This window comes from Lepisosteus oculatus, chromosome 1, assembly GCF_040954835.1.
Source record: "Lepisosteus oculatus isolate fLepOcu1 chromosome 1, fLepOcu1.hap2, whole genome shotgun sequence".
Lineage (NCBI taxonomy): Eukaryota > Metazoa > Chordata > Actinopteri > Semionotiformes > Lepisosteidae > Lepisosteus > Lepisosteus oculatus.
This window is the reverse complement of record NC_090696.1, coordinates 44,182,178-44,203,037: the sequence shown is the minus strand read 5'-3', so window position 1 is coordinate 44,203,037 and position 20,860 is coordinate 44,182,178. Positions and strand designations below refer to the sequence as shown.

General features: G+C 35.5%; 1 protein-coding gene across 1 annotated transcript; it reads left to right on the top strand.

The window, feature by feature from the left end:
• Positions 1-3,807: 3,807 nt before the first annotated feature.
• On the top strand, positions 3,808-20,468 carry wdr1 (WD repeat domain 1). Its single transcript, XM_069190336.1, has 15 exons — positions 3,808-3,973; positions 4,916-5,037; positions 5,372-5,462; positions 6,538-6,685; positions 8,638-8,818; positions 10,671-10,748; positions 11,552-11,632; positions 13,036-13,269; positions 15,877-15,966; positions 16,275-16,429; positions 17,090-17,177; positions 17,373-17,483; positions 17,720-17,893; positions 18,807-18,951; positions 19,955-20,468. Exons 1-15 carry the CDS (start codon positions 3,958-3,960, stop codon positions 20,059-20,061), a joined length of 1,821 nt encoding a protein of 606 aa, XP_069046437.1. The 5' UTR covers positions 3,808-3,957; the 3' UTR covers positions 20,062-20,468.
• The last annotated feature ends 392 nt before the right edge of the window (positions 20,469-20,860 follow it).

The window sequence follows — 20,860 nt, the reverse complement described above, 5'->3', positions numbered from 1 at the left end:
CCAAGGATGGATTCCTTGTTGATGGACTCTCGGACTGTGCTTTGACCTGCCCTTGGACCCGTTTGGATTTGGATGCCGTTTTGTCTTCCCCGTACACTGTCTCACGGACTGTCACTATTATTTTGTGCACTATTAAACCCCTGTGTGTTCCCTTTTACCACGCCTCCTGTTTTCTCCAGCTCTTACCGCATCTCATAGGGTCTTCTACAAGATCTGACACGGATTTCAGTCCGTGTTTGTGACAATATCTGTCTGTAAAACCACAAAGATTGTTACTGTAACTATATATATTCAGTTAGACACCTGTAATTTCAAATGTCTCAGAAATCTTTTTACATTTTTTTACACAAGCAATTCATGGTTAATTCTAGCTTGCAAGAAAAACAATCAAGAACATGACTGTCATTTCTAAATGTATTAGACACTTATTGGAATATAAACAGTAATTTAAAGCTACAGTATTTTGAAGATGGTGTCTGCCTTCAGAAACTAAAACGAACGCTTACTCCAAATATAAAAAACGAATGGAAATAGCATGAATTCCCTCATACATCGTGTTAATTATGAATTACTGTTCTGATTTTTTTAAACAAGAGAATAAAAATAGCAATTTGGAAGTAGGAAAAATACTAAATAACATTTTTTTTTCCTTATTGATCACTACAAATGTTTTCTGAAACAGGGTACTTCCTGATGGGAAAACCATGAATTTCTGGTTATTTGTGCTGATGAAGAATATGTTTGAATGTAAGAATAGACATTTGAAGAACAAATATTATCTCCTATTGTCCTAAATCCACATCACTAAATCCCTATCTGTAGCTTCCTAAGCCAATATATTATTTTGTCACCATATTTCATAATATAATGTTCATTTCAACTTAATTTTGTTCCTTCTCTCTTTGCTCATGTGATTTTTCTCCAGGTTATATGTTTTTTCCCAGGCCAAGTTTATTAGTGATGCTTAATTGTTTCTGTGTGCTTGTGTGCGCATTGTGATGCTGTGTGGGCAGCCGGCAATAGGGGCACAAGTCCTAGGCAGGGCCACAAGCACAGACACACCCCACACACAAGGATTAATGTAAAAATCAAAAAAGTAATTCAAAATCCTCATGCTCACCTATGAGGCTCTGTATGACTATTGTCCTACTCGCGGTAGTAGTTCAGGTGGGTAGCTGCGTCAGCATGCGTAGGCTGCAAAGGAACAAGTAATAGGTTTATTCCATGCTGAAAAAAAGAAGAAAGAGAACACAACGTTTCGGCCGTGGAGCCTTCTTCTTCACACCTGAAGAAGGCTCCACGGCCGAAACGTTGTGTTCTCTTTCTTCTTTTTTTCAGCATGGAATAAACCTATTACTTGTTCCTTATTGTCCTACTCGCCACCTTGCAAACTTTGTTCATCTAATTCTCGTCTCCTGTCTGTCTCCCAAGCCTGCTTATGTTTTATGTGTGACAGGGCCTTCTCCTGCTCTGGGATTCTATACCTACAGATATCAGAGAGTCCTCTTTCCTGAGCTCTTTCAAATCCAGACTTAAAACGTTTATTTAGTTATTTAACTGGTTCTGTGAGTAAACTGCTTTCCTACTGTATGCCAAACCCTTATTGTAACTTATGTAATTTTGCTGTCTCCTCTTATTTTGTGTTTTTTTTTTCTGTAAAGCACTTTGTGAAGCCTCTTTTAATGGTACTTTATAAATTAATTATTATGATACTGTTTTATTAAAGATTGTTTAAAGTTGTCATGTCCTGTGGACAAAAAGAGGATGCGTCCAGCAAGATGCATCCGCAGAACGTTGGGGAAAAATAAACAGGTCATACTGGGAAAACCTAGCAGTAGAGATGCCCTTCAGTTAGAGCTATGCTTATAGCTAGCCTTTCACTATAGCAACATACGGCTCTCCTGGCAGCCTAGCCTGGAAAATAAGCCACAGTTGCTATAGCAGGACAAATCTGTTTTCCAGCCTCATGCTGGAAAATGTAATCAGCCTTCAGCCAGGATATAGATTCGGCCTGGCTGTAGCAATCTGGCATTTTCCTTGTACCTTTCTCCTGGTCATCAACATCTCCTTACCATCTTGGTGTTAAATTTATCCAGCGATTGCTGGTGTCCTGTCAAGTAGCCCATTATCTGCATGCCACCATCTTGGGCAGGGGGAAGCTTTGAAAAAGAAAGGTACAAACCACATGAAATGCCACACCTCAAAATACATCCCCATGCGGCATCACAATATGTATCCCATTTAGGGTGTAGTCACACCTTGTGCCTAATGTTTCTGAGACAGGAACCTGGTTCGCATCACCCTTTACTAACAATAAGCAGCTTTCTGACAATTAATGAGTTTTGTTTTCCTTTTTACATAGATTTTTCTTATGCCCATTAATTTCAGTGTAACATTAAGAATAGAATGTGCTAATCATTATTACAAAAACATACAAAATGTTAAACTATTCATTTTTCAGACAGCTGAACAACCAGAGATTACCAGTTAAGTTTGTTGAGGAAAAAAATAGCCTGGTAGGAATCATACTTGAACAAATAAACCATAAAGATTATTTTTAAAGAGACACAACAGGCTGCTTTGGACAAGGGAAACTATTTTGGAACGTTTAAGCAGACTATGCTTAGTCAGTCGTCAGCCCAGCGGCTGCAGTCCCTGCTATTCACAGGGAAGGGCTGTGACGTCACCGCGCTGGTAAGCCGGCTCGCCCATCCTCTAATGTCAGCCATATGTGTTACAATATGAAAGTTGCTAAATTCCTGCCCCTTATGGAAAGGGCGGTTTAGCGCAACCAATAAATTGATTGAAATGTGTTTGGAAGGTGGAAGAAAAACTGTAGTGGAAGAAACCCTCTTAAACACTGAAGGCACCCAGTCCAGAGTCTAACTCAGGTCCCTGACACGGCAGTGATTATTTTTCAGTCACATTAGGCCTAAAATACTTAAACCAGAATGATTCAGGTTCCAAAAAATATGCACTCCCCTGTTCTCTAATGATGTAGTTTAATAAAAAAAATATATTAATAAAATTCTGCATGAGAGTGATACAATATATTAGGCTCAATGAATAATCAGTGAACTTTAATGGTTATCATTTAAATGCTATAAACGAGCTAGATAGCACCAACACTTAACATCTGAGACAGGTTTAAATGATAGCTCAGTATATTTTCACACCTCTTACACTAGTAAGGAGTCACAAATTATTTTATTTCTGGGGGAAAAGATGCTTTATTGCAAAATATACTTGTGTGCTCGGCAATGTTAGGAGTAATCTCATTAGCGGAAAGTGGATTTCAGAAATGCTTTTTAAATTCAAAGATTAATGGAGCGGAATGTTTTCCAAAGACAACCAACCCTTATCAGAGGATATGTGGTGAATAACATTGTCAAAAACAGAACCCATATCAGTCACGGTAAATTTAGTTTTGGCGCCCTATATTCGCTTTGAGATTTCCAAAATTAAGGATGACACATTTCTGATGTCACCGATATATTCAGTCTAGCTACCCAAACAACGTACTGTACAGTAGGAGGGGAGGCTTCTGATTATCTTCGCTGCTCTTTTCTGTAACCTACCATAGAAACATGCTTAATATTGCAAAATACTCATCTATCTTTGAATGTTGTTAAAATGTATTTGATTTTGGTTTATCCCCTCTGGCATTAGAATTGGTAAAAAGCAAGAACTTTCCCTGTATTTCCCTCAAGCAGGTTTAGAGTTTCCTGAGCAAGGCGATTGCACTGAACGTCATTTCCTTGGTAGGCAAGTCAGCGCAGGTCTGGTGAGAACAGCAGCTGTTGGTGTCTGTCGAGTTTACTATATATGGGCAAAGACAGTCAATCTGAGTGCAGGCTTCCGTGTTTGTGAGAAGCTAGAGCAGCCGGTAGCGGGGACGCAAGGAACAGGGAGGCTTGTTCTTCATTCATTTGGTGGAATTTATAAAAGTCTGCGAGAATGTCATACGAATTAAGTAAGTCACATTTGTTTGTCTTTCTCTTGTTCAGATGCATGCGATTTGCCGTCTCCTTGAGGCTCGATCCCTTCGATATTTGTGTAGTTTGAGTACCCCAGCCACCATCTATAGACTGTAGTACAGTACGGTCGGTATATGCAAGAAACAGAAATGGGAGACAACCTCGCCCATTGCTGCCTCATTCTTACTCTAGGTGTCGTTTTTAGGTTGCAGGTTTTCAAAGCTTATATTTCACTGGGTTGTTTTTGTATAAATTGTCTCGGTATAGATACAACTATTGAGTCTTTTCCGTGGTTTGATTTTTATTTTCTCATGTGGAGATCGTTTCGGATCCCTATCGCAAACCTGTTAGTTTCAAAGCTGACTGAAAGCCAGCTCTTTCTAGTCAATGCGGAAATGTATAAAGCATTATGACACGCATCAAGATGCGCGTCGAGAAGGTTTCGACGTGGTAATATTTTTAATACTTGACGGAACAGCAATAAGAAACAAATTATAAATAAGTCGAATTTGCATTCCTTACGTTGTGTATCAAGGGAATGTGTCCTATTTTACTAACCGGCCGTAAAGAATTCTAAACCATTGCGAAATAAAAATTAAAATTCGTCATTGAATGTATTAAATTGTCATTAACTGCAAAATAACCTAGTTAGTTGTGTGTCTTTGGTTAAAGATTTGTACCCCAGGTTCGTTGTTTGTAAATATGCAATGTTTTTAGAGTATTTAAAAAAAACATTTGGTTGTTATATAGGTTTCTTGGTAACGTGGTGGGGTTTGTTGGGGGTTCACACAATTCCACGTATTTATTTTTTACTCTTGAAAACATTTATGTTTTACAGGGATGTACTACTATCTGAGCCATTCGGCGTACACATTTGTTCTGTTTGTATGAATATTGTTGACCTCTCAGTCCTCTTAATCGCCCGTTCATTTTTACAGAGAAAGTGTTTGCCAGCCTCCCTCAGGTGGAAAGAGGCGTTTCAAAGATCCTTGGAGGTGATCCCAAGGGAAAAAACTTCATCTACACCAATGGAAAGAGCGTCACCATCAGAAATATTGATGTAAGATTTTATGCAGTACATCACTGCTTTTTTCCATAAACCGAGAGAATATCATGCACTTTTCATATGGCCGTCCTTGGCCAAGAATAGCTGCTATTCTGTTTTTCCAGCCATTATTACAGTGCTGGCTTTTCTTGTGTGGTATTATAGTGACCTGATTAGGATATTGTTGCACCCAACCGAATAAAAGCTGCTTATTACTTTTTTAATGAGCATGAAGTTACAGCTATCAGTATGTAAATATTGTTTGGTTGCCAGGATCAGGACATAGTTTTTGATTGTTAATCTGTTCTGTAGTTACCTGATGGTTTGTGAAATCTGTTCTTATTTTTAGAATCCTGCTATTGCAGACATCTACACTGAACATGCTCATCAAGTGACTGTTGCAAAATATGCACCTAGTGGATTTTACATTGCATCTGGAGGTATTTTTATTCTATATTAATCCTACAACGTCTTCTAATTGTATGTTACTGGTATATTCCTAGTGTCTTTTTTTTCCATTTATGATACTACGTGTACATTCTAATGAAAACATTCTACTTTTTATCAGTTTGCAAAATTATTTTCAAAATACAAAGCTATAATGGAGTCCAACACTGGAGACATTTAATTGTGTGGTTTACCACATTTCTAAATCAATTAAAATAAAGTAAACATTAGAAAAAGAAAGTGGATTTTAAATACAAATACATTTAACCACTTTATTTTATGATGAATCGGATTTTATTGTATTTTGCCAAAAATGCAGTTGTTGTAACCTTGGAGACTACTTGGCTATGATGCAGTAAAATACCATTTTGTGATTTCACACAAAGCTGGTCTTGGATTACTTCCTTCATAGTTAAATTTGTATGATAAAGTAACTATTATAAATGGAGGACATGCTGAAGTGCTTTTGCAAACAGTTTGCAAAGTGTGTCTGTTGTTGAGTTCCCCAATTTTGCTCTAGCCAAAAAATTAAATTGCTTCATCTTAAATTTCACTTTATAGACTCATGGTGCAAGTTGAAGATATTCTCTGGTTTTAAAGCATTTGTCATTAATGCTGTTTACAAAGTTAATCCAACATTTTTACTAATTATTTGTAAAATCCCTATTAGTATTTGGGGGGGGGGGGTATTTTGAATATGCATACTTCTTTGATGTACAGAAAAATTAAAATTAAGCAATGTTCTTGAAAAGAAACATGATTTTAAAACTATTTCTCAACACCTCATTGTTAAAAATGATTTTGCATTTCCATACTGCGTCTGCCTTGGGTTTCCTAAATATGTCAGTGAATGCACATTGTATGACTGTTATAGAAATTACAGTACATTCATTAATATGAAGCATAATGGAGAGAAACTGACTGAGAGGTGGGAGTATAGGCTTTAGTTCAGATTTTATGACAGTCTTTTTTGTTAGAAATAAAAAGAAGGATCTGTCACATTGACAGCTCTTCCCCTGGCAAAGATTTTTTTTTTTAAAGCTTTTTTTTTTAACTCATCCAACTTAGATATCTCGGGGAAGGTTCGGATCTGGGATACCACTCAGAAGGAACACATTCTGAAGTATGAGTATCAGCCCTTTTCAGGAAAGATTAAAGACATTGCTTGGACTGAAGATAGCAAGAGATTAGCTATTGTTGGAGAAGGACGGGAAAAGTAAGTATTTTACTGCTTACAGAATAACTTCCTGTGAGTGTATTTGTTTATTGACAGAATAATGTATTTTATAATTAGCAACAGATGAGAAATTGTTTCATTAGCCATAATTTTAGCTTGAAATACATGTACAGAAATATATAGAAAAAAATAACATCCATTTTTTTTCATTAGAGTTCTTTATTTAGAGAATTGTTTTACATTGAAAATTCAATCAGGATGCTGTTTAATTTTAATTTGCTTAATATCTGTGAAATGCAAACTTTACCTATCATAACACATGTGAACTGAAGTAAAGATTCATATCAGCTTGCTGAAATGTTTAAGAACCAAGTCATCCACAGTTGCATGTGAGTCCCTGTTCCTAAACACATACAAATTGAAATGCAGTTATTTTATCTTAAGTTTCATATAGGTTTGCTAAGTGTTATGTTTCATATAGCTCCAAATAATCTGGTGTTGCCTTGGAAATATTTTAAAAAACTCCAGAAAAAAATAAACTAATGCACCCTTTTTTTATAAATTCATCTTAAATGGTCAGAAGTCACTTAAAATATCTAATAGGTAAGTGAAGTAATAATAGACTTCCTTTGGCCAGTCCTATCTTTAACAGTCTAAAGATACAGCAGCCTCTTACAACAGAGCTTCACTGAGTGAACTTTTATGCAACACGATAATTCCACATTGCAATGGAGAAACGCGTTTCAGCCATTGAGCCTTCTTCAGGTGTGAGGCAAAGGGAAGAAGGAAGGTCTTCACCTGAAGAAGGCTCCACGGCCGAAACGTTTTCTTTCTTCTCTTTTCAGCATGGAATAAACCTATTACTTGTTCCTCTTAAAATTATTGCTTTTTGAGACCCCGCTCCACTGCTCTTGTTTGCATTCCATGGACAGTGATATCATATTGTAATGGAAAGGGAGTGTGTTAAAATCATATTCTGCCACCAGCTTTTTATAAAGGTAAAGGTGAATATTTTCACCTGCTAAAGTTCAGAGCTCAATCATGATGCTTTTTCATTTTAATTTGATTAATATCTGTGAAATGCTAACTTTACCAGTCATAACACAATTTTATAGAATTAAAGTAAAGATCTGTTGGCTGAAGTATTTTAAGAACCAAGTCATCCTGAGCTCAGCTTTATGAGGAACATGTGTCCTTTTATTCTCCTGCACAGCTCTTATAATAAGAGTATTAATCAGGTCCCACCTTGGCAAATATTCGTTAAGCATAGGTATTACAATTTTCCAACAGTTACACTGTGTAGAAATCTGTGTAATGGTTATCAGGGTCCTAGGTCAGATCTAAAAAATTCCAGAATTCTTCCCTTATAATGTTTGCAGGTCAAAGAGGGAAATGCATTCTAATAAAATTGGATTCTACTCGGGAGTAAATTTCCCTCTGTAAAACATATATCCTGGAGTAAATTGGAATCATTTACTCTGTGCTATCAATGCTTCACTAAACTAGGAGTGATGTTTTAAGAGCATGAATTTCACAATATAATAAATCTGATTTTCCTGAAATCAGACTGCAAGCTCTCTTATAATAACGTTCAGAGTCTGATACTCATTGTAGTACTTGCATTACCTAGACCGAATCTGATTCCCAGACTGGATAGAAAAAGAAGCTCTCCCACAGCTCAGCTTCCTGTTCTCTCCTTTCTTTTTTTCCCCTCTTCTCCTTTTCTTTCTGTCCCTGTCCCTGCATGTCTGCTTTTTATACTGTAGGCAAATCCTTAATCATTTAATTTGTAAAATGTATGCAAATGTTAATTGCATTGTCAATACCATTATAGAAAAAACATTTTGTAGTTGTCTAGCAGCTGGTTTGTTGTCTTTAGATTTCAATTGGCAAAAAAAAACATTGAGTCATTCATTTTTCTTTCACTCTGTGGCTCAGTGAAGTAATTAACCTAACATAACATGCAGCATTTTCTAAATTTCCTATGATAGATTTGGAGCAGTTATTTTGTGGGATACGGGTTCATCTGTTGGGGAGATCACTGGTCATAACAAGATCATCAACAGCGTGGATATAAAGCAGACAAGGCCCTATCGGCTTGTTACTGGAAGTGATGACAACTGTGCTGCGTTCTTCGAGGGGCCACCTTTTAAATTCAAGTTTACAATGGCAGTAAGTGTCAAGAGTTCTCTTGTGCTGTATTTGATTTTCATTCTTTCTGCAACGCATAAATTCTTGAACATTTCTTGATGGTAAGCTTACTAGGCACAAACAGAGTTCCCTTTTCCATAGGTAATGCAGTCATCCCTAGTGGGGAAATGGCTTGTACCAAATGTATCTACTGGGAACCTAGCCACGTCATCCCACAAGAGTCTTTAGCTGAGTGCAGCAAAGGCCTAAATCCCTGAAAGGTTTCAGCTTCAGTTTTATTTATTGGCTGACATCCAACCGTTATAAGAAACCAAAATACAGCACAATAATAGTCATAAAATCTCCCAAGTGGTGCTACAGCTTTTATTACAGATATAAGGTAATGGGCATCTCAGGGTGGTATTTTTTGCACTTAGGAATAACTAAAGATTTTTGTTTAGTTCACTTGCATATTTTTAACCACACAACTATATTGTACTTTTTCAGTGCTGTCATTTCTGATATTTTTAATGTGAAAAGGCTATATGAAGACTGTATTCCTTAATCTGTTTTTCCTTGACATACTGTGTTTGCCCATAGTAAAGACCTGGGGAAAAGAAGGGTTTTATATTTTTTACTAAGCAGGTTCATAACTGTAAACTTGATTTAGAAATTTACTTGAATGTCAAATAGATTTTACCATGTGAAATTAAAGAAAGAAACCCAATGCAGTCTAGTATGGATTCTAATTATTGTAAATGTCTAAGCTGTTGCTTCTGGCAATACCTGGGGATTTCCACACCAAAGGCCAGATTTCCACCATGAAGAATCTCACGAGCATACTGAGTGGTTAATCCACAAACAAAATGCAGTACATGCATGAAACTGACATTTTACTCATTTTAAAAAATATACAAGGAATCTTGGGAACTACAGATCTTTTAGTTTTTTGATGTTTGAAGCTGGTGATTTATTTTTCTAACACTGACATGCAACTATTTTGTTCCTTTATTGATCTTTGTACATTCCATTTGACTATTCGTGTAATAATTTCTTGGATCGAGTTTTTAGCCTCTTAATGACTATCAAAAAGGGCTTTTGACAATTACCAAAAAACTACTAGACTTGTGCAAAGCCGTGAAGTATGAACTGGAAATAGCACAATACACGGTACTTAAAGTTAGTTTTTAAGCATATTTCCTATTTAACTTTTTCAGTATTGAAATATAGCTTGCAAATACAATAGGTTTTCTCAGCAAGATTCATAATGCCAAATCCTCATTTATACCACAAGAAAGATATTTGAGGTATTTCTTCATGTTGAAACGTTTCACATATACAGTATCATCATTTATTCATCAATTCATACTATTTGATGATTGACATTGAAATACAATATTTTTCTAAGCATATGGTCACATGGAGGTTAGTGCTGCTGCTTCACACCTCTTGGATAGCCTGGGGCACATTTGACCTTGTGCCACAAATGTGTGGAATTTGTATGTTCTTCCTGCATTCGAGTAGGTGTTCTCTGGGTGCTGTTGTTTTCTCTTGCCTAAAGGCATGGCTAGATTAACTGATGTCTTTAAATCATTCTTCTTTGCTTGCATGGGGATGTAATTAGTATCCTAAGGTTTATTTCTGTTTTGTACCGTCTGGTGGATTAGGCCCCAACCTGCCGCGGCCCTCCTTAGAATTAATAATTTTAAAGATAATGGGTGGAATTACACATAAAATGATTCTGACAAAAGGGGGAAAATAGTTTTTAATGCAATAGTAAACCTGGAGTTTTAGTACAGTGTTCTCTGCGAAATGAAAACTAAGGTACTTTTTGTTATTTACTTTGCTTGCTTATAAAAAACCCTATTCGAGGAACTTCTGTTTCTTCTCCTAGGACCATAGCCGATTTGTTAATTGTGTACGATTTTCTCCTGATGGAAACCGGTGTGCTTCAGCTGGTGCAGATGGCCAGGTCGGTACCAATTGACGCATTTGTCATTGTTAACTTAAAATACTTCTCCTTCTAAGTTGAAGCATTTTGTAAGATACTAGATAAACCCTAGTACATAAGGACAATAACTACACCTGTTCTTGAAATAGATTAAGAATTTATCTTAACAAATTGGCTTTATGTGTGACGTTTAATACACAGTTGAACCATAGTTAATATTCAAGAGTGCTGAGTATTTTGGCAATTGTTATTCCTTGTTCTACCATATATCGTAGGCAGTATGACTGAATTATAGGACTCGCTTGTAGCCTTTTTTCCCCCCCAGTTTTTGTTTCATATTGTATATAATATTGCTCTTATTTTCATTTCTCTGCAGAGTTATTTGTTATAATGCACTAATTTGCTCAGATTTTAGTGTATAGTGAGTACTTACCAGTGGATTTCTGGGCTCTGTGCACAGATAAACATGACTTTAATTTGCCTACATTAACTTTTTTTAGTTAAAACAGAGATGCCTTAACATGATTACAACATGTTAATAAATCATAGTAAGAAATTACCTAAATTTGTAGTCCCAAAACCTTACCATTGAGAGGGTTTGATTTCATTTTATGGTTGTCTTCAACTGGTGGCTAAAGATGATTTTATTTTTATAAGCACAGATAATGATTGATTGATTGATTTAATTAATTGGAGGACCTTGCGCCCATCTTAGGACCAAGGGCAGAGACCCTTATTATATGCACATGTAATGCAAAGAAACGGTGGGAAAGTTAAGTAGTTTTGGAACTTTTAAAAACTTCTTTTTTTCAATGTTCAATTAGATCTTCCTCTATGATGGAAAAACGGGAGAGAAGCTGGCAGCACTTGGTGGTGGCAAAGCCCACGATGGTGGAATATATGCTGTGAGTGTTGGAAATTGTTTTAATTTTATGTTGAGGTTTTGATTTCATTCATTAACGGATCCTCAATTGCTTTATTTTTTTGTAACTTTCCTGCGTCATCTTTGATTCGGCAGAAATGTTATACAGTTTCACATAAAAGGATTTCCTCTTTTGAGAGTCCATTCATCCACACTTCATTTAGTGTTTTACAGCTTTGGGAATTTTTGGGGTGTTCAAAAACATAATGCAAAATTAAATTGTGTGTTCATGATTCCTCATATACTGTTCAGAATTTCTTGAACAGACAGGACATAATGATGACTATTCTATTCATGTCACTTTTTGAAACATTTTTGTTTTCTTTCTAAGCGGGTGCGGCACATAGACCTAATGCAGTGTTTCTGAGGATTTCATTTACTGGGCACCTTTGTTGCATATTGTGTTTTTGTCCATGTAAATTCAGTTGCAAATATTTTGCAAAGTATGTGCACAAACAATTTTAACTCTTTGACTCTGAAGTAATGTATAGTGCTGTATTTGAGTTATAGCTGAACATTTCTTACAATGTCATATTAAGGACATGTAGAATATAATTAAAAGTAATGAGAATTTAAGGTATCACAGGCTGTTGCATATGCTGCCCAACAGTTTTGTTATAACTGATATTGATTTTAACAAATAGATTGTAATGCTCAGTACATCCGATTGTCTATTACTTGACATATCTTGCAATGTTAACTTGAAACTGTCAGTACAACGTAATTGATTAGATGTTAAATCCCTCCAACTGGACAAATGAAAGATAATTTTAAATACATCTAAAATGTACTGATGGACTCGGTGTCCCCAGCATTATACAAGACTTGCATCCCAATGAAATATTGAACATTAGAGAGCAGATCTCATTTATAATTGGAAAAGTCTTTCTGAGGTATTGTAAACATCCTTCAGAGATTCTAAGATCGACTTCTACATTCCCATAACTTACTTTAGGAACTCTTTACTTTAACATGTTAAATTGTGTTCTTCCTTGGTTTTTGATTCCAGAGTACAAAGGCCTTTATTTACTGCAGATTTAGGTGGGTCTTAGTCTTTTCAGTTTCAGATTTCATACATCTACATCCTTGTCGTTTTTCTTACATTTACCAGCATGAGGATCTAAGAATTTTGCTGTGAATTGAAGGCTTACTGTAATGGTGAAAGAACTTAATACTTTTTTTATTGTTCATTATAAATCTATACCACACCTGTCAACAATCCTGCTCTGATGAAGCCTGATTGGGATAATTTCATTAGTTAAGCCAAGAGTTTTAGTAGTATTCAGTCTTTATTACTTGGAATGGGTAAAGATGAACACAATAAGCCAGATTCCGTAAGAAAGACCTTGCAAATTTAAGTATGTAACTTCTTGTATACTATTTCAGGTTTCCTGGAGCCCAGACAGCACTCAGCTGCTTTCTGCCTCTGGAGATAAGACCGTAAAGATCTGGGATGTTGGCAGTAACTCTGTGGTGACTACCTTCAATATGGGATCAGACATTATGGACCAGCAATTAGGCTGTCTGTGGCAAAAAGATCACCTGTTGAGCATTTCTCTGTCCGGATACATCAACTACTTGGACAAAAATAATCCCAACAGGCCACTGCGAACGATTAAGGTAGGATATGGTTTTGAAAAACTTGAGGAATTCAGACATAACTGGGTTAGTGACAGTGAGTACTTTGGTTCTTTATGGAGCAAACACTGCATAGAATATGTCTTTGTGGTCTGTAATATGAACAGTAAATGGTTTAATGATGAATGCAGCTCACTGGAACATGGGGGGGGGGGGGGGGGGAGGATCCTTTTTTTCATTCAAATAAATTAATAAAAACTATAAATATGCAGTTTCCTAATTTAGTTTAATATGAAATTGATGGGTTCAGTGCACTGTTATTGCATTTTCCTTTTAAAATCAGTACTCTTTTAAGTTGAAAGCTGCAGCTGATGTAGGAATTTGTTCCTTTCTGTTTTCATGTCATTTATGGAACTCTGACTACATATTTGGAGTTTTAATTAACAAACTTTGGTTTAATAACATTTTTATAGTTCATATCTTAAAATTTGGAGATTGCTGATTCTATACTATGTACACTATGGTAGCCAGCCTTTTTAATGAAAGGTGATGCAGCAACTTCTGTTTTATCCTGTCCTTTGATTAACTGCTGGTCTGTGTAGAAGCCTGTACAAAAGATATTTTCTGTGGAATATTGTGATTGGATACTATATGTATTAATGGTTTCTTTTTTTAATGTATGAGAACACATTGGTTAAAGGAACTGCATATCTTTACAATTTCATAATTTTACCTTCATTTTTTAAATCAAACTAGACTTGATGTAAATACACTAGATTTTCAGACCAAGGCTTGAATCCATGAAATTGGCTCGCAATGTATGAGACTTGAAAGCTATGGGATTACATACCGTCACCGCTGCTAGCTGGAAAATGATCTTGGGGTCTATTTTAATATGGATTCTTGTGTACGTTTTGTATGCTTTCATGCATATTTGTGGCCTTCTAGCCTGGGTGATGCTGAACCTGTGTACCACTCTGTTTTGTTAAGGGTATTAGTATTTTTCTAGAAAAAACTAATTTTCCTTTCTGTTGTTTAAAAAAAATAAAATGACCTCAAAGCAAAAAATCGTAACAAAAATACAAGCGGAAATTGAAAATAGTGTTCAATGCCAACAAAAAGGGATGGATTAATGACTGAAACTACTGCAGAAAATTGATATACATCAGCTGCTGAAAAGGCATTTGGATCTGTTTTGGAAAAAGCTGTGTAGGTGTTTTGGAATTGATGAGATTCGAAGCCCTTGCCTAATGTTTTTTTATTTTCGAAGGAAAAATAACTAGTATGTTATGGCAGGCATTTGATCAAGTGAAAGCTTTTAAAATCATGTCTAAGCAATTCTTACAATCTTGTTTAAACAATGATAACTGGAAATTTGTTCAGTGGGTGGAAATTTGCATGTTATGGCATGGCCAGTTGTATGTCTTTCTTCTCTTAAATTCAATCAGTTTTGTTGCTCTCTAGCATACATCTTATATATGGTTGCCTTTTCAAGTTTTTTTAATAAAACACTTGTTAAATATCACTAATATTCAGTTGAATTTAAATTTAAAGAGGGAACTTAATTTAAAGGGGAACGGCAATTCTATTTTTATATTTCGGTGTTAGAAAGAATCCACATTGAGTGCATTTCAAACCACAATGAAAGTAAAATGTACACAGTAACATGTAAAACCTCCAATTTACATAATAAAATAGTTTAAATTTCCTGGTATGAACAGTGCCATATTTTGTGATACAAAACAGGGCAACAGGACTTCCAGTGAGATGCAGAGGCCCTATAACGTTGTAAACAAGCAGGCTTGTGAATATTTCTCTTGTAATCCAGAGAAATATTGCTCTCGATTTTGAGATGGTTGTGACAAATATTACTTGTTACCTCTGCATATAGATCATGTTGGAACATTTCTGTGGTGAAGTGTCTGCTGCCCAATCTGTACTTATTTCCTTGTACATCGCATTACATTAGTCATTACAGCGACTAGTGAGCAGGAAGGGCCATTTCATGTCACAGTTAGCACAAACTCGCTCTTGCCCGTGGCGAGACCAGGGGTTTGCAACAACATGGGGACTATACAGTACTTTCACAAAGTTCACAATTTTGTGCTTCATTTAGAATTGGTAAAATTTTGTGTTGCCATCAGTGAAATAATTTTGTTACCAAAATTTAATAATCAGTCTGAGAAATTAGGACTGCAGTTCCCTTTTAACAGAAATATTGAAACTTTGTACTTTGGTTTTTTTCAGTGTTCTATTAAATGACCACAGATGCAAATTTTAAGGAAGTCTTGTGCGCTTTTTCTTTAACTACAAGCACATTAGGGTGTTCATCTTCAATAAGGCTAATTTAATTAAAAGTCAGGTTAGTCTGTAAACTGTATATTAGTTGAATTTCAAATACTGTAAATGAAAGTCACTTGGAATTTGATTTAACATGTATGTCCTGCACATAAAAATGTTGTGAATAATTCTTGAGGATTGTACCAAATCAAATTTTTACTTGTGATAAGGTGATTTTCTACCTATTGAACTTTACAAATGAGAGAGAATAAGTGAAAATGAACAGAGCTTGTGATCACCACAGAACATTTATCTGTTATTTTCAACTTAATTTACTACAATTGTTTGTTTGTTTTTTTTTGTTAATAGGGTCACAGTAAATCAATTCAATCTTTGACCATTCACAAGAACAATGGAAGATCCTACATCTACTCTGGAAGTCATGATGGCCATATTAATATCCTTTAATACCTGCATTTTAATTTTTTTTTCCTATAGTAGCAGAGAGAACCTCAAATGTTAGGCATGTTACCTGGGGCAATGGCCTTCAGCACTAGTAACCAATGTGTACTGAATATATTTATGTTGAAAATGCTGTCATTTCCTTTTTAGATTGAGGATTGTAACAAAAAGATGAAATGCAGTAATGCTTTCATGAGTCACTACTTTAGTTTTACGGGTTGCATTCATGTGTTTTGTAGTTGATTGTGTCGTATGTATTAAATCACGGACATGGGTGTGTACCCCTTAACTTGGATCTCTCACATTACTGGGATGCAGAAACTGGAGAGAATGATGACTTTTCTGGAAAGGGTCACAGCAACCTTGTTTCCAAGATGGCTGTAGATGAGTCAAACCACTTAGTCACCTGTAGCATGGATGATACTGTACGTTTTACCAGTGTGACCAAGAAAGAATACAGGTTAGTGAATCTTGTGTATCTTTAAGCATAGGTTATGATATTCATTGTTGTACAACATCTACAGGAAACAGGACTAGTATCTCTGCATCTGTACCGAATGTGCCCATGTTTAATATTTTGATGTTATTAGGTTGTCAAACTTTTATTCGATGTTCCAGTTTGTTTTATTAGATAAATGCATAAAACATTTTTTCAAGGATGTTTTTTTCATTCATGCAAAATAAATATTTGAAAAGTGTATACCTTGAATGTGGGCAAGATTTATTTTAATACCGGCACATTATTCACATCTGGCTCTTTGGAAGACATAATCAGGCCAATGTTGTCTTCCTTGATTCTGTAGTCGAATATATTTTGATATTTGATACGAGTCCCTCCAGGGCAGAAGCCCAGATTAAGTCCACAAGATACAGGTATTCTAAAAAACGTTCCAGCAACAGTGCAATGGCATTTCCCTGAGGAAGCCTAAATTTAGGGGCTTTTGTCTTGTATTGTAGTTCAGATTAATATGTTGAGTAAAGCTGCTTGTTTGAAATTAAACTTTTAAATACCACGATCTCTTTATAGTTGGAATCCTAAAATTTATACTTCAGAAATAGTAACACTGTGGTTACAAAATAGTGATCTTAAATGTATTCAGTTTGCTTATGTTACTTTTAGTGCATCTGACATTGTAAAGATGGACGTTCAGCCCAAGTGTGTGTCTGTTGGACCAGGAGGATACGCTTTGGCTGTTTGTATTGGACAGGTAAAAGAAACCTTTACATTTGCATCCAGTTGGATTGTTTCACTGATTCTATTTTCTTACTGTAAAGTTGGTTTATAACAATATTTATGCAGAATAGTAGCTCAATGTCTTGCATTTATAGCTTTGACAACTTTACATTTTTGGGCCGTTAATATTATTGAATGTTTGTTTGTTTTGTTTTTTTGTATGTCTTAGCTTGTTTTGATAAAGGACAAGAAGAAATGTTTTACTATGGACAACCTTGGTTATGAGCCTGAAGCTGGTGCTATTCATCCAGGAGGTACCACAGTGGCTATAGGAGGAGCTGTGAGTTTCAATTTACTGTGCATTTGATGAGTTGTAATTAGGGTAATGAAGACTGAATTGTCAAACCTGATTCTTGGCCTTTTCAATGACTACTGCATTTTACTGTGTTACTAAGTTAACAACCTTATGTTATTTTTCATGAAAGATATTTGATTACTAACATTTACAGTGTACAAAAATGGCTTGTTTCTTTGTCTACTTTAATTTTTATACTGCTGTCTGATATTCGCTTATAGGATGGAAAAGTACACTTCTATTCCATTCAAGGAAACACTCTAAAGGAAGATGGCAAGGTCATAGAAGCTAAGGGGCCAGTGACTGACATGGCCTACTCCAATGATGGTGCCTTCCTTGCTGTTTCTGATGCACAGAAAGTTATTACAGTTTTCACTGTGGCGGATGGATATGCGGTATGTTTTGGTATATTTTTAGTAAGAATTGTTCTCCTGATATACGCATTTTAAATGTGCTGACCAGCAAGTAACTAGACACAGCTCATGTATACTTTCCTCATATTTTGAGATACAGTGGCACTATTGTATATTATGTGGGAATGATATGATTGGTGGAAGTTGTTTACATTCCATTGTGTTTGTAGCATGTTCAAGAACATGGATGTGCATAAAACTATACATGTTTATTCTAGGGATATGCAAGATGACAATTATTTAAAACAGGATGTGCAAATTCTATGTATCTTAAAAACATACATTGCTTTTACAACTACTGTATAACCGTGACATAAAATCTTCAAGACAGGCCCTTCAATATTTTGCAAAGCAAAGATAGGAGGAGTGTTGGAACAATGAACAATTAATCCCAGTTAATATATTTAACAAGTAATTTTAAAACATGTTTTTTAAAAAATTAAAGTTGCTCCCTTTTAGAACAGTTTTCATTTAAAAAAAAAAAAGAAAAAACTTTAGTGTTCATAATACTTACAAATCTCCATTTAATCTGTAATGAAATGTTACATGTTGTTATGGAAGGGGGGGACTGAATATTGGTGAAAAGAAATATTGTATTGTTTTTAAAACTTATGATGACACAATGACATACTTTACAGTTCATAAGCTACTTTCTGATTTTGTATTATTGTTTGACCTTAATGATCCACAATGTCCAGTAGTTACAAATTCATTTTAACAGCTGGGCATTGTGGGTAATTGGACTTCTATATTGTAATGCTTACATTTTAGGTTTGTTACAAATAGATAATTAGGGATTATTATCTCCATAGAAAAGGTTAATGGAAAACATCAGCTTCAGCATATAAAGCCATTTGAAACTATTACTTTCCTCCCTCCTCTCATCTTCCACCAGGAAAAGAATGCTTTCTATGGGCACCATGCCAAGGTGGTCTGTTTGGCTTGGTCACCAGACAATGAGCGTTTTGCTAGTGGAGGCATGGACATGATGGTCTTCATCTGGACCGTGAATGATGCAGACAAAAGACTGAAGATTCCAGGTAAAATAGTTTATAGCAGACCTGTGGCTTGTAATGCTGATGAACTGCATTGGGTTTTAATTATAGACCTGATCAAGTATTTTTTTCTGTTAGTAATACTGTAAGGATGGTTTATTATTTGTGTCTTCTGCATTGCCTTAATTTTACAAGCTCTAAATTGCATTGTTTGTAGAGTATTTCAAAAAGACCATTTTATTACATCATACAAAATATCCATCTAACATTTAGGTATCTTTTAAGATCTGCATCTCAATTAATTTCTGATAACTTGCTGTAGTAACTAGTGATGAATAGCTGTGATTCTGTGAGTCTCCCTAAGATTATCTGTTTCCTACCTGTGCAAATGAATAGTAAAGACATATCTGCATATTGGCCAAGCCTAGGGCTTTTGTGTTTTCTTTAAAGTGCTGGGAAAATGTTCCGTGAATTTAGATCCATTTACAATTTATATGAAAGGTTTTTCTCGCGTTTGCCTGCAAGAATCTCACCCGAAAATCCACTGTTGTCAGACAACCTGTAATTTGCATGAAACTTGTTTAAATCCATCTAGCAATGGACAGTGATTTTTACATGCTTGTTTAATTATTTTATTGCTTGCCTTCCTATGTATTTAATGGCAGAATTTCTTTGGTAGTGAACAATATTTCAACAGATTTATCAATAAAACGTTTTCTCATTTTAAATAGTCTTTAAATACAAATCTCAGAGGTAAAGAAATCATCCAATTCGAGGATTGCCGAAAACCAACAAAGATGTGGTGTTGAAGTATTTATGTTGGGTGATTTCCATGCTTGCTTACCCAAGTTGTCATTCAGTGAGGTATCTGACCAATACCATAGGTGGCAAATTTTAAGTCATGTAGGTTTCAGTGTGGAAATGGGTGTGGATTTGCTGTTTTCCGATTCTCTAGCTTACATCTGCATCATCTTTTCATGTACATTCACGTTCAGCATATAAGAACAAACAAAAACTTGCCCTACTCAACTTTTCATTCCCTCTGCAGATGCCCATCGGCTGCATCATGTCAGCGGGTTGGCATGGTTGGATGAGCACACCCTTGTGACCACATCGCATGACTGCAGCGTCAAGCAGTGGACTGTCAAATTCTGATGAGTGCACAGAGATCTTCAGGGATTAGAACTACTGTAGAAGATGGCACTTCTCTATGTCTGTATTGACCGCTGGTTTCTAAATCATAACCCTGAATCATGGCAGGGAGTTCATATCTAAATATGCTGTATTTTTAAAGCTTTAGTTGGTAACTATTTGCACGAAGAAGCACTTAACATGATCTCTGGAGCTATTAAAACTTCTTTGCTCAACATTCCAGAGGCAACAGCCGTATCTCAGTTCAATTGACGATCAGTCTGTTCACTTCTGTTCTAGCAGAGATGTTTGTTAACATTGTATGGAATGGGATTAACTTTTGCCTCGTTGTGTGACTACAGAACATTTCTGTAACATTGAGAATCGTAATTTTGAAAGGAAATAAGCAGATTAAAAGTATATGATCAAAATACTGTCTATACATTGCAGAGCCTGTATTGTGGATTAATCTTCTCCTGTATCTCACTTTTTAACACATTTTTGCCGCTGTTGGTGTTATTGGCTAATAAAATACATTTTTATACATTCACACAAATCTGGTCTATGTCAGAGATCACACAAAGGCATGCAGTATATTAAACCAGAATATTTTTGTTAACATTTATAATTTAGGTTTGTTTTGGAAAAACTGATTTAAAAAACGTACATATAATGAATGTTTAATGTGTAAACCAGTGTTCTTTAGACCACATGGTCTGCATCTCATCTCCAGCATATCTGTTATTCCTATACAATTACATTTGTGCCTTATTTATAGCTACCTAACACAAAAACAGTTCTAATGACATTTAAACTTTATCAT